General features: G+C 48.1%; 1 protein-coding gene across 3 annotated transcripts in view; it reads right to left on the bottom strand.

Annotated features, from left to right (window-relative positions):
* The window catches only part of DPYSL2 (dihydropyrimidinase like 2), a 143,280-nt gene that overhangs the window by 11,557 nt on the left and 117,736 nt on the right, over nt 1-13,987 (bottom strand). For all 3 annotated transcript variants that reach the window (XM_024250562.2, NM_001132362.1, XM_054560900.2), the window contains 3 exon segments: nt 11,730-11,850; nt 3,010-3,166; nt 2,514-2,655 (listed from right to left, as the gene is read on the bottom strand). In XM_024250562.2, the coding sequence (XP_024106330.1) occupies nt 2,514-2,655; nt 3,010-3,166; nt 11,730-11,850 (420 nt within the window).

Below are 13,987 nucleotides of genomic sequence, written 5' to 3'. Positions count from 1 at the left end.
TTCCCTCCCAAACCCACTCTAAATCCAGTAAAAAACTGGGCAAAGGAAATAAGCTGGCATTAAGAGGGAGAAAAAAGTACAAATGGCCACGAAGCATAGGAAAAAATTTTCACTCTAATCAGTAATTGAATAAATTAAATGTAAAACAATGAGACACAAAATTCACCTATCAAATCAGCAAACAATGGATTTTTGCGATAACACCCAGGTGGCAGAAGACACTGGGGAATGACATATATTGGTGGTGGTGTATAAAGCAGTACAAACTTTCTGGAAGGAACTTTGACAATATGTATCAAAAACGTTAAAAATTTATGTATCCTTTGACCCAGCAATGCCACTTGTAGAAATTTCTCCTACAAACATAATCAAGAACGTGTCTATAAAAATGTCATTCTAGTTAAAAAAAAAAAAACCAGAAACAACATAAATGCTCAACCAAAGACATAAATGTGGCTGGGCGTGGTGGCTCACACCTGTAATCCCAGTGCTTTGGGAGGCCAAGGTGGGTGGATCACCTGAGGTCAGGAGTTTGAGACCAGCTTGGCCAACATGGCAAAACCCCATCTCTACTAAAAATACCAAAATTAGCCGGGCATGGTGGCAGGCACCTGTAATCCCAGCTACTCAGGGGGCTGAAGCAAGAGAATTGCGTGAACCCGGGAGGCGGACGTTGCAGTGAGCCAAGATTGCGCCACTGCACTCCAGCCTGGGAGGAAAGAGTGAAACTGTCTCCCCCAGCCAAAAAAAAGAATTATAAATGAGTCCCGGCCGGGCACAGTGGCTCACGCCTGTAATCCCAGCACTTTGGGGGGTCAAGGCAGGTGGATCACCTGAAGTCAGGAGTTTGAGATCAGCCTGGCCAACATGGTGAAACCCCGTCCCTACTAAAAATACAAAAATCAGCTGGGTGCGGTGGCAAACGCCTGTAATCTCAGCTACTCAGGGGGTTGAGGCAGGAGAATCGCTTGAACCGGGGAGGCGGAGGTTGCAGTGAGCTGAGATCGCACCACTGCACTCCAGAGTGAGACTCCATCTCAAAAAAATAAATAAATAAATGAGTCCCAGTTTAGCATTCACATGGAAGAGTCTGTTATTATAAATCAACTTTTTCAAGTATATTTAAGCAGGTGGAGATATTTCCATGATATATTAATTTAAAAAAAAAGACTACAAAATAGTATGTATGATGCCAATATTATTGTTATTATTATTGTTATTTTTTGAGACAGGGTCTCACTGTGTCGCCCACTGGAGTACAGTGGCCCGGCTGCGGCTCACTGCAGCCTCAACCTCCCAAGGCTCAGGTGATCCTCCTGCCTCCCCAACAACGAGAAGCTGGGACTACAGGCACCCGCCACCATGCCTCCCTAATTTTTGTATTTTTAATAGAGACAGGGTTTTGCCATGTTGCCCAGACTGGTCTTGAACTCCTGGGCTCAAATAATCCGCCCACCTCGGCCTCCCAAAGAGCCTGGGAGTGGGCCCAGCTGTATGATGCCAATATTATTTACACACTCACGCATATCACATATACACATGTGCGCTTGTGTTGTAGCAAAAAATGGAAAGACATTTGCCAAAATGTTAACTGTGGTTATATCTGAAACACGGTGACTTTTATTTACTTCCTTATTCTTCTTGAAATAAGGATATATTCTTCATATAATCTAAACAATTCACTAAAAAACAGAAAACCTATTCTGTTAATATATTTCAAAACATTAAAATGAAAAAGCCCAAAGATCCTCTAAAGGTCAGTGTATGTTCATAGCAGGCCTACCGGAAGCTGGCAGTAGAAGACATGCTAAGTCCAGAGGGCCCTAAAAGACACTTTTAAGGAAATTGAGCCCATTTCCAAGAGTAGAAGAGGATTAATTGAGTAAGTCACCTGGTTGCTAAGGATGTTTGTTCCTGACTGACCCAGAGTCACATCTAAAGCTGTGTAGGTTTTCAGTCTTTACTGCTCCGTTGATGATAATGATAAGAAATATACAGGTAGGCCAGGCGTGGTGGCTCACACCTATAATCCCAGCACTTTGGGAGGCCGAGACATTGCTTAAACCCGGGAACTCGAGACCAGCCTGGGCAACATAGTGAGACCCTCATCTCCACAAAAAATTTAAAAAATTAGCCAGGCATGATGGTGTGTGCCTGTGGTCCTAGCTACTCAGGAGACTGAGGTGGGAGGATCACCTGAGCCCAGGAGTTTGAGGCTGCAGTGAGCTATGACTGTACCACTGCACTCCAGCCTGGGTAACAGTGCAAGACCTTGTCTGAAAAAATTTTTTAAATTGTTTTAAAAAGAAATATATATGTAATATTTAGGAAGAAATTACCTATTAGAAGAGGTCTTAGATTTCCAACCCTCAGAAATATTGTCATATAAGTACTGGCTTCTAGGATGTCCTCCACTGTCTGTCATTTCAAGGTCTCCATGAGCCCCGTGGCCCCCAGATGAGGAGGACAAGGAAGGCTGAGAGCCACCGAGGAGTGAGGCCATTGCTCCTTACCACAGCCTTGTCCCAGATGACGGACATCCGCTCCTCAGTGCCATTGGTGCCCTCCGGAATCAGGGTGAAGTTGTCCTTTCCTACAGCCTTCTGGGCAGTGTTAAACGTGCAATGGGCACTGCCCGTGACCTGGAGGTCTCCACTGCAAAGAAAACACGTAACGTGGTGCTGCAGCTTCGTCAAGATGTTGAGCGCCTATACCTATTTGGTAGGCTGTCTCATGAATGGCATCACACCAACCCAAGTGGAGTCCTTTTGACGCCTCCTCTCCCTTCTTGGCTTGACTTTCAACATGGCCCAGGTTTTTATCCAGAATCCCCTCCCAAAATGGTGCTAGAATGACAATTCCCTGTACTCACGTAGCCAACCTAGTTTGGTGAACAAGGGTCTCGCGGTTTTATGGCTGCTCTTGGCCACCATGTTGTTTTCACCTAATGGGTTGGTCTGGTCTGAAGAAAGACATGATATGAAGTGTGAACAAGTCGCCAGGACTCACCAGGACAGCAAGGAGTTGAGAAAGTCTGGAGTGGTTGGATCAGGGCTCAAGGGTGGGGAGGTGACAAAGGCGGCAGCCTTGGCCCAGTTCTTGCTCCAGTAATGGGAGCCGTCTGTTCCCAAGCTGGCAGTGATGGGCTCGCCATACACCACAGTTCCTGACAAACAGAACACAGAAGGTTCAGTCCAACACAATGTAGGGGGAAGGGAACCACCTCTGTGAGGAGCCACTGCCTGCCCAGCAGCACCCAGTGCTCTCACTATCCCTTTATGGGAAATATCAGGCTCATCTCCAGATGAGGAAACTGAGACTTGGAGAAATCCAGTACCTCCACCAGCCTGTCACCCATGAACATGAGCTCCCTAAGATTCCACCTTTGGCCCCTGCTCTTCAAACAACACACCCTCCCTACAGGATCCCAGACATCCTGAAGGCTTCTGTCTCCTACATTGCTGATTTTCAATTCTATTAATCTGCTCAGATGGTGTCCAAGCATCCAGTCCCAGGTGCCATCTGGACTGTTCTTTACGCATGGCCTATGGCACCTCAAATTTAACCTTCCTGTTCATTCACACAATCTCTTCACAATTCCTAGCCCTTCACAGTGTCTAGCTCTGATTAAAGGTCTGTGGGAGGAAATCACACATGACATCACCAGGCTGAAGTATTTCAGGGCAAATACATAACCCCCCAGATCCGCTCAAGAGACAGCCTGGATCCCTGAGTCACTGCCTGGAAGAAGCTGTCCATTACAGCCGCCAGCTTCACAGCCGAATCTGTGAGGGAGAAACAAACTGGACATTATGCCACTGGGATTTCAGAGTTTCTGGAAGCCTAGCCTAACTATATTAATTAATGCAATGTTCAAGACAAACATCAACTCCCTGATGCTCAGATCATGTCCTCTTCTCTGTCCATTTAGATGTAAACCAGAAAGTTGAGACTCATGTACATTCACTGAATGTCAATACCTTAGTGCCTTCGATACAATCGTTCCTTAAGTCAGGTCCTCATCATCTCTCGCCAGCTCATTCCAACAGAGCCTCCCAATTGGACCTTAGATTTACGTTTGCTCTCTCAACCCCACTCCCTACCTCTCCATTCATTCTGCATGACACTTCCAGAGTGATCTACTAAAATATAATCTTTCCATGCCATTCTCTTGCATAAAATCTTCCAAAGAAGCCCTTCTGCATTCAAGGACTTAAAAGAAAATCATCCTCAGCAAAGCCTCAGATGCTCTTCACTACTGGAAGCTGATCTCCTCCTTTAACATCATCCAAAACACAACTCGGGTATCACACCCTCCATCTGAGAATCCCATCCTCCCCTCCAGTCATTGCCCAGTTCTGAATTTTTGACTTTCCACCTGATAGAGACATCTTGAAGATCATTTACCTGCCTGCACATAGTAGGCACTCCATAAACATGTGTTAAATTGATTAAATGGTCTAGTATGTTATCAATTAAAGGCATCCAAGCTGGAATTTGATCCCAGATCAGCTGAATTCATCTCTCACTGGCTCCCCCCAGCATAGGGCTAACTCCCATCCCACAACAATGCAGCCAAGCTTCTCTACTTCCCCAAACACAGGGCCCTCAAGGGCAAACACACCGCAGTCAGGAATGTGTTTTCCTTCCTCTCCACAGCCTTTCCGAAGGCCTTATCACTTGATGATACACCACAACACCCTCCCTGTCGGCCACTCTGAGAGCTGGCTCTGCACAGCTGCCCCCTCCTGCCTCAGGAATTTCACAAAGGACTCGCTGTTCAGCCGGGGAGTGCTGGAGGCCACAGCAGGCAGCTCACTCCAGGCCACCAGCAACCACGCCCCCACCCCCAGCAGGAGGGAGGACTCCAAACCCAGGGAAACCTCCTCCAGAAGGAAGCCTCGAGGAAGAAAAGGGCCAGTGCTGGATGCTCGGAAGGCCTAGGAGGGTCCCCTTGGCTCCCAGCCTGCTCAAAGCCTCCCATGCAGAAGCTGGTGCAAAGAGCTATCAAGGTGACTGCACAAACCACTCCGGTTCATCCCAAAGTGGAAAAACACCACATAATGAGAAGGCCTTGGCCGCTGCCAAAGACCTCTATAAAAATGCAAATGGCTGGGCAGGACCCAGCAGCAGTCATCAGTTCTCAAAGGATCTCTCTGGCTCCTCACTTTTGGTTCAAGCATCAAACAGCTCTGGTTAAGCAAAACTCTCCTGACCCAGCCAGGCCTGCAGGTCCTGCTGGCCACAGTCCATCTAAGCACAAAGGTGAGGGCTGTGTAAGTCACAGGAAAACAAGGGATGCGCGGCCCTAAAGGCTTCCTGCTTTTGTCCACATGAAGAAGTTCATGAGAGCAGAGGCACTTGGAGATAAAGAATGGCTGGATAGTCTCTGAAAATCCCTGGACACGCATAAACATTTTCCTGAGTTTCCTGTAACTTGCCGACGCTCATCCTCTCCCTGTGCCTGCTCCTCGGCCCTGCCTCTGGAAACTTAAGTACAAGGAGGGGCTGGTTCTTGGAAAGTGGCCTGAATACCATGGGGATGAATGCTGCTGACCACAGGCTTATCTCTCCCTGCGAAACACGACTCAGCTTGGGGTGGGGAGCTGCTCTATGAGGAGCTGGATTCCCCTTCTCTCTCTGCACAGGAATATGTACCTCACTCCAAGAGAATGAACTTGGCCTTCAGCCTCTAGAAAACCCAAAACGGGGTCTGAGCTCTCAACGCCACTGCTGAGCAGAACCTGCCTCCTTAGACAAAGGCTGAGTGGACTTCTGGGCCACAGCTAAGCAAAGATAGGGACATTCAGGGGCAGGGGCAGTGGATGCCGGGGGAGGGACGGAGCCATCCTGTGGTTCATTTCCACTTTGCTCTGTTCAACTTCCCTCAGGGATTCAGAGGTCCTTGCTGTCTTTTGGATTTTCTTTCTTTCTTAGCCCAGAATTGGGGACAGGAGTTTAGCCATCATGTACCAGGCCTCTACCTCCACAAGAGTATGATCTATACATGGAGTCTCTGCCTCCCATCCCCGGTGGTCTGGAGCTCCCAACCCAGGGCTCCCCTCCTGGGTCTATAAACATTCATAGGAGGGAGCTGTGGATGCACTTCCGGAGCTCAGCCAGGCCACAGACGCCCTTGAACGGCATGCCAGAAATAATTACCACTAATAATAATAAACCACGAAACGGGCTTAATTGGCCCTTCTGCACTTCTCTAAAGATGCTATCTTGGTGCCCGTTAGACCTTCGTGATTTTCTTCTCCAGGGAAAGTCTAAACTGAAGGATGTGACCAAGCCAGCCTCTGGCAGGCTCTCTATAAGGCCAAGAACTGCAGGGGATGGGAGCTAGTGCTTATTTGCAACCAGTCTGGGGCCCGTGTGCATTCATGAAGAATAAATGGAAGGCTGGGGCTTAACAATGCTTGACAGCTCCCAGCTCTGGCAGTCATTTCCCACGGACGAAAAGCAGGAGAACAAATCCAAAGTGGGAACTGTGGGAAACCAGTATCTATAGCTCCATATGAGCCACCAAAGCACAGTGAAAACCAACTGGGATGGACAGACAGACAGACAGTTACACACGCTCTCACCATTCTCCATTGCCTTTCCAAGAATTCATGCCAGTCCCTAACAAACAGCCTGGGGCCTGTGCTGTCAGGTTTTCGTAGCAAGAGTGGTTCTAGAAGAACATCATCTTAAAAATGAGTTTTCTGAATGGGTTCTGAGGTTTCTGAAATTCGTTCTCAAATCTGATTGGGTTTAAAGGCACTAATGATTCTACGTCCAGTAGTAAAAAGAGGAGAGTACAGGGTATGATGGGACAATAAAGATACAGAAAATATTATTAAATACTCCCAAAGGCTTCTAAGAGGCAAGGTTCTAGGTGGGTGTGTAGCTGATACCTTAAACATTTTTGTAAAATTAACAAGTATAACGAGAGTGGTTGGTTGCTCCTAACTGTACTAGACAAAGTGGGGGGAAAAAAAAAGAATGGATTCAGGGATTCAAATTCCTAGCTCAAGCACCGCATGAATGAATGAAAAGTTTCTATGTCTGCCCTTATGTCTCATAGATGCAGAGCTGAGATGGCTGAAAACCAGAAGTAGGATCTCATCCTGCCAGTGGCTGAATTACAATGCAAATTGAATTCCCAACCTTGCAGAGCATCTGCTGTTAAAGTGAGGGCATAGATTGGGAAGGAATTCTGCCTTTGGACTCCAATGCCAACATCAGCTCTTCCCTGGTTCTCCAGTTCGTGGCCTGATCTGCAGATTTCAGACTTGCCATCCCCACAATCATGTGAGTTGATTCCTTAAATATAATTCTTTAAAATAAATCTTCCCCCTTTCTCTACTGTACTCTCTCCTCTCTCACCCCCCTTTTCTGTTCAAGATTGCAACATCAAGCATAAGCTTAACTAAGGACTCATCCCCAAGCTGAGGTGGTCCTCACAGGCCCCACGACCATGTGCTTCTCATAATGTTTGAGTCACTCCTACCGACCCACAGGACATAAGAGGTCTTATCTCAAATTGAGGTTCCCACGGTTTAATGTCCTGAATGTTTCTGCACCCGGGTTATGGGAGAGGGGTGAGAAGGAGGATGGAAAAGAATGTCCACCAGATGAGGTCATCAGGCACTACCCACGGGCCACCACTTACACATGGAAGGCATCAGCAGTCATGCTGGATTTCACACATGGACAAAATGTGGTCAGAGGGAGCTCATTCTAGAGGAGAAATCCCCATAAGGGGCCCTCCATGGAAAGAGAGGTGGCCAGGAGCCTGGAATCATGGTTTCTAATTCCCACAGGCTACATGATCTAGGGCAAGATTTTCAATTTCTGCATTTCTACTTCTTCAGTGAAATGAGCCTATTAAGTTGATCAATGTCTAAGTTATTTTCAAGAGTAAAAATGCCCCCAGGTCATCTGGTCCTGGCTCTGTGTTCATTGCCTCAGCTGCCAAATTGGGTTGATGACACACCACTCCCCGGCTGAACACGCCACCCTGCTGGACAGCCACAGAGCGGATGATGGAAACAGCGTGTCTCTCAGTGTGTCCCTCAGGGAAGGCAGGACGCAGTCATGCTGGCTCAAGCAAGCACGTGAAAACAGTTCTCATTCGTTTCACCTCATATCCTCACTTCCCTGAACTTCTCGTCTTAGATTCCGGACCAGCAGGTCTCTGGCTGGGGAGGTTCATGTGGATCACTAAGAGAAGGAGACATTACTACTCCTCCCAGGGCAGGATTATCATTTTTCAAAGCTCACATTTATAGAAAAATTTCGAGTCTGCTTACGCAGCCTGACCTCTCTGAGACTTCCTTCTGGGCTCAACCCCTCCTAACTTGTACCCCTTTTGTAGCCCCGACCACCTCCCAACGTGACTTTCCACTCAGCGTCCTTCCCCTGCAAGTGGAGGAGCTAACTGTGGTTGGGACCATTTCTTGTTCCTGGTACACACGCCTGAAGTATCACATCATGAAAGTGCATTGAATGAATTCAGAATCTCTCCATTCACAGAGGAAGAAATGCAGCATCAGAAAGGGGGCTGTGGCAGTGCACACACTTGCCTCAGGGGGCCAGAAGAACCCACCTGAAGTGGACAAACAATTCTGAGCAGAAAACCTTTGTCCAGGGTCAGCAGGCATGTTTACTTTGCTTTCCTCGCAAGCTCAAGGTTAGACCAGCCCCTTCATCCTGTAGTCACAATAACTGGTCACGCTTCTCGTCTCCATCTTTACCTGCAATATCTCATGTACACATCATCATCACCCTGTGAGATAAGTCATGGTTACCATCCTCCCCTTGCAGATGGCAAAAGGACATGTGGAGATGATGAGGAAGCACCCAGCATCACATGGCTGGTGTACAGTGGAGCTGGGGTTTGATCCAAGAATGAATACTGATCCTGGAGAGCAAACAATTAATACTCCCTTACAGAGCTTTCCTTCTTGGTCATTTGGGAATCCTTGTGTGTACATTACCCATATCTCTGCTGGGTGTCAGGCCACTGTTTCAATCAGGATTCTTAAGGAATTAAGCCCCAACAGACATAGGTCACAAGCATCACCATATTAAAATAATCTCAAAGCACAAAGGTAAGTCAGTCAAACATTAACATGGATATTTGTGGCCTGAAGTTAGATGCCTGACAGTCAAGCCGCAATTCCACTATTCATGAGCTCTGAGCTTCAGTTTACTTAGCTGCAAAGTAAAACAAAATATAAAAATTCCTGCCAGGGCTGCCTCCCAAAGTTGCTAGGAAGTTCTAGCAAGATGGGAAAGAGCCTAAGAGCCTAGGAAGTTAGCTAGGACTTCTCATTCCTGCTCATTAGCAGCTGAATGCACTGGAAATTCCTTTCTGGCAGCTCAGGTTTGTCTAAAGCTCAGGCTTTCAGGGATTAATGGGTAACAGTTTGAATGCAAATGCCATCCTGGGAACCATGGTGTGGGCACATTTGGACTCACACTCAGAAGGCTCTGGAAGGGAACAGACTAAAGTCCCCTCCCACTGCTCACCCCATAAGACACACAGCGTGTCAAGGTTATAAAGACAATAGGGGTGGCCAGGTGCAGTGGCTCACGCCTGTAATCCCAGTATTTTGGGAGACCGAGGCAGGCAGATCACCTGAGGTCAGGAGCTCCAGACCAGCCTGGTCAACATGGTGAAACCCCATCTCTACTAAAAATATAAAAATTAGATGGGTGTGGCGGCGGGGGGGGCGCCTGTAATCCCAGTAACTAAGGAGGCTGAGGCGGGAGAATCGCTTGAGTCCAGGAGGTGGAGACTACAGTGAGCTGAGATGGTACCACTGCACTCCAGCCTGGGCGACAGAGTGAGACTCCATCTCAAAAATAAAATAGAAAATTAAAAAGAAAACAACAACAAGGGTTACCGGGCACTGAGTTGGGGTGCTAGGTCCAAACTGGGCACTGCAACAACACACTCCAGTTCCTGAACTCCACGTGAGAAGAACCCTGAGGGACAGAGAGGAAGAGGCCTGCGGCAGGGCTGGCCCACGACTCCACCTCCCCCAACTAAAGTCTGGGACATGTAGGACCCCTCCGTCTTCTCATTTGGACAGGTATGTGTTTGAATATGGAGTAAACTTTAGACAAGGTCTCTATCCAAAATTACATTGAAATGTTAGCCTAACTCATGTATCATCATCATCTAGGTATAGTGCAGTAGTAAAATACAGAAAATAAGCCGTCTCATTCTTTCCCCCTTTCAGACACTATGCCAAACATCCCCACACTACGTGGGGGCAGCGGTGCTGTGGCTGGCCTTCCGTACAGAGGCCGATTCCCACAAATGCGCTGCCTTCTTGCAAATGCGGGTCTGGGTGACCCAGGGCCACCGATTCCATCGTCATCCAGGATATCTCCTAGAAAACAACTCAAAGCTCATTCTGAGTAGGTTACATTACTTTAGGTGAATGCTTTCTTATTTCTAAAAGGCAATTCCTTCAAGGTGCCAGGAGAAGACAGAAAGGCGGCAACCATTTGATGCGTAGAGTAAGGACAGAGGCCCCAGGAGCACTCCAAAGAACAAGGGCCAGGAGCCTCTGGGTCCGTCTGGAAGTCATCATCTCTGGGACAAGATGACTCAGTCGTCATTGAGCAATTTGTTCCAGGGCTTGCAGCAAGTCACCCGCCAGTGAAAAAAACCCCGCAGCCCACCTTGATCCATGTGGACCACATGATGCAGAGAATAGAAACCAAGCCATAGGGTCAAATGGCTCCCTTCCTAACAGGGAAAGAAAGACACAGAGAGAGAATGACAGAGGGACTGAGAAACAGTCAAATGAAAGATAAAATGAAACAGAAATCAGGAAAGAAGGGAAGAGAAGTGGAGACACAGAGATGGAGAGATCCCAACAGGCAAAGGGGAGGAGGGGACATAAAAGGGAGAAAGGAAGGAAGAAAGAAGGGGACCCTTTCATAATGTTCATTTCAGATCAGCCTAAGATCCACCATCAAAACGAATGACATGCCCTCAGGCTTTCTGTACGAGGAGAGAATTCCCAAGCATAAAAGATGCAGTGTGATTATCGAAAGTCATGTAGTCAGCAGCGGGTGACAACAGGGCTCAGCTGCATTCATAATGAATGAGATGCCTCATGGGGCGTCCTCTAGAGGAAGCACTGGAAGCTGCACTTCATCAATTAGTTTCCAGGACCCTTCTCAGTGGACACCCTAGTAATATCAGAGACCCAGCCTCAGTTCAGAATGCATCAAGAGAGTTTATCAAGCACCAAAACATCTGGATGTGATAGTGTCTGGGGCAAAATGCATCCCCACACCCCACAAAGCTGCCTTACATACCCCAGCAGAAATCACTCCCAGCTTTGGAGGGGAAGTGCATGATGCGACCAAGGATTCTGGGGCGGATGGAAACTGACGTAATCTGTGTATGTGCCTAGTTTATTTCAACCACATCAAAGTAAGTCCAGCTCTTGCACTGGGGCTGGGGGACATGTGCCTGCCCACCCTCCCTTGGCGTGCACACGGCTTTAAATAGATACTAACAAGGCCGCAGCAGTGGAGCAGAGGAGGAAACTGGAGCTCCTGCCTTGCCTGGCTGTAATTAGGTTAATGCCAGAACATGGTGCAAGTGGCCCACTTGGCATGAGGGTCTGGAAAAGGAGCCCTCCCCAGTGAGGAGCCCCCCTCCTCTCCAAACCCGCCCGCCTGACAACAGCCAGTCCAGCCACAACACTCACCCTTCTTCCGTGCCTGGGCGATGACTTCAGCAGAGCTTTTGCTCATCACCTTGGTGATATACAGAGGGCAGTTGGTCTGGTTGGCGATGGTGATGGCACGATTCACGGCTTCGGCCTCGACCTGCAAAACGGCAGCAGAACATGAGAATGTGGCTCAGCCCACCCCACGAGCTGCTACCTTTATCCTCCACCCCAGAGAGAGGCTAAGATGAAGGTGAGGCTGCTGGTCTCCAAGGTCCTACCCCAGAGGACAATTCAGAGGAGTATGACTTGCCTTGTGTCTCTCAACATTGGTTTGGTTGAACTAATTCCCTCCTGTGGCTGGACACAGTGGTTCATGCCTGTAATCCCAGCACTTTGGGAGGCTGAGGCAGGTGGATTACCTGAGATCAGGAGTTCAAGACCAGCCTGGCCAACATGGTGAAACCCCGTATCTACCACAAATACAAAAAAAAATGCTGAGCATGGCAGCAGGTGCCTGTAATCCCAGCTACTTGGGAGTATAAGGCAGGAGAATCACTTGAACCCAGCAGGCAGAGGTGGCAGTAAGCTGAGATTGCACCACCATACTCCAACCTGCGCAACAAAGTGAGACTAAGTCTCAAAAGAAAAAGAAAAGAAAACTCCCTTCTGACCCTTCTCCAGGTGCAGGCAGCAAGCCTGTGACATCAGCACTGGCCCAGAGTCTGTAAGAAATGCATATTTTCTGGCTCTGCCCTGGACTAGAAACTCACAGGCTAGAAACTCTGAGGGTGGGACCCAGCAATGTGGGTGATTTTCACACTTACTAATGTTTGAGAACCGCCACACACAGACACTGATTGCTCTCAATTCCATATATTCATTCTGCTCCCAGGGTCTTGACTCAAGATATTCAGTGATGTGGAGTTCGTGCTGGGCTCCCATTAAATGCTCATGAATGAAGTCAGCATCACCCACGAAACAATGCAGCCTCACAGGGCTCCGGGAACGGAGTGGGCCCCGTTTGTCTACACCAATGGCCCCCTGTGTGTGAAGCACAAACGTGGCCAGCCACAGCCTGGTACGACCTTCAGCACAAGATTGGAGAACTGCTTAAGTAAATAATCTGGCGCTTTAAATCAGATGTTGCAGTCAGTGCGGTGGCTCACACCTGTAATCCCAGCACTTTGGGAGGCTGAGGAGCGTGGATCACCTGAGGTCAGGAGTTCGAGACCAGCCCGACCAGCATGGTGAAACTCCGTCTCTACTAAAAATTAAAAAAAAATTAGCCAGACGTGGTGGCACGTGCCTGTAATTCCAGCTACTCAGGAGGCTGAGGCAGGAGAATCGCTGGAACCCAGGAGGCGGAGGTTGCAGTGAGCCGAGATGGCGCCACTGCACTCCAGCCTGGGTGACAGTGAGAGACTTCGTCTCATAAATAAATAAATAAACGGATGTTTGGATGAATGATATTTCAAATCCCACGTGATGACTGTGGAATATCTGATCAAGCAAGACTCCGTGGATCAAGTTCTATCCTACAGAGGAATCACCAATCGGCAAGGGAAGGAGCAGGTAAAATTGTGGAAGGCAGATCTCAGAACATCACTGGCTCCCTCTCCAAATCCCAGCAAAAGGGCTCTGGCTTGAACTCTTGGAGGGGAGGGGCTGGGGCTTACTCACCGCTTAGTATCTTCTATGCCCTGCCCCCAGTAGCTCCCAATGTCCTGCCTGATACACAGCACATGCTCAAAAATGTTTGCTAAGCATATAAACGACTTCATGTTATATTCATGGTATTTCAATCTAGGCTGCTCCACAGAACACTGTTATTTTTCACAAGAAATAACTGAGCCCCTATAACTAAATTGGCTACCTTGTCTCCACCAGAGCTTGGCCAAAAGATTAAATTCTGTAATTGCATTAACTGATAATCTAATTTAGCAGAGCTGAGACAACTTCACTCACATTTGGCCTTTCAGGCATCAACTATGTGAAAAGGGATGTCTAGAAATCCACAATCCAAGCAAAGGGCTCTTGAAAAAGCTCATTAAACACCCAAATGTTTTTCATTCCTAAGACAGCTGAAGGACAAGCCCTCTCTCCCCACTTACAGCAGAGAAGCCTGTGGCCCGGCAGCACCAGGCGGGGGCAGGGACGTCTTGCATGGGTGTGAAGTGTGAGATGGACTCCACTAGAACCCTCAGCACCTCCCAGAGATACAGGTGACTACTCCATTTATTGTCCCAGCACGGGGTTTCGCCATGTTGCCCAGGTTGGTCTTGAACTCCTGGGCT

This window comes from Pongo abelii, chromosome 7, assembly GCF_028885655.2.
Source record: "Pongo abelii isolate AG06213 chromosome 7, NHGRI_mPonAbe1-v2.0_pri, whole genome shotgun sequence".
NCBI lineage: Eukaryota > Metazoa > Chordata > Mammalia > Primates > Hominidae > Pongo > Pongo abelii.
Note: the sequence above shows the minus strand (reverse complement) of the source record. Positions and strands in the feature narration are given on the sequence as shown.